Genomic DNA, 580 nt, shown 5'->3' on the forward strand with positions numbered 1-580 from the left:
CATATCAGTTATCTGACCTAAAAATAAAGAATAATGGTCATAAAACGAAATGTCTTCAAATGTAACACAAAGTGCATTATAAGGTGTTCACTTGGAGGAGCCTGTCATCTACTGGTAACTTCGTGGCATTACAGCAGAAAGCATGGCGAGCAGTGCGGAACAGCATGTTCAAAATCCACAGATCACGAGCCGTGTAATATGTACAGTTAATGAAAATTGAAACGTACTTACATAAGAAAGCGCGACTGTTCAGGGCAAATGTCTTTGTAAAGTAGAGAAGCTTTAAATAAGAACCTCTGGGTCATCGCGTCTGCTTTAACAGCCGAACTTTTGTGATAAAAGACCCAGCGTGCAATCCTACAACAAAGCAGATAACCGTGATCGATAATAAAAGAGCGTGAGTCTTGCTCCAGCGTGACTGCAGGAAATACCCGAGTCTTTACTTTAAAATCACCCACAATACCTCAATGCGAGCGAGGAATTATGGGAGTGTGAGTTTTTATTTTCAACCAGCGCTATACGCAGGACCCCAGTCATTAGGCGCGTTTCCATTACCCTTCAAATTGCGCGAATTGAAAAT

At 41.6% G+C, this 580-nt stretch overlaps 1 protein-coding gene across 1 annotated transcript in view; it reads right to left on the reverse strand.

The window, feature by feature from the left end:
* Positions 1-473, reverse strand: part of LOC107578840 (UPF0711 protein C18orf21 homolog) — a gene marked incomplete at its 3' end in the record, with an annotated part of 5188 nt that extends 4715 nt beyond the window's left edge. Inside the window, exon 1 of the mRNA XM_016264747.1 lies at positions 232-473. Within this exon, the coding sequence (XP_016120233.1) occupies positions 232-305 (74 nt within the window). The remainder of the gene's footprint in view (positions 1-231) is intronic.
* Positions 474-580: the final 107 nt, after the last annotated feature.

This window comes from Sinocyclocheilus grahami, unplaced genomic scaffold, assembly GCF_001515645.1.
Source record: "Sinocyclocheilus grahami isolate Dianchi unplaced genomic scaffold, SAMN03320097.WGS_v1.1 scaffold12237.1, whole genome shotgun sequence".
Lineage (NCBI taxonomy): Eukaryota > Metazoa > Chordata > Actinopteri > Cypriniformes > Cyprinidae > Sinocyclocheilus > Sinocyclocheilus grahami.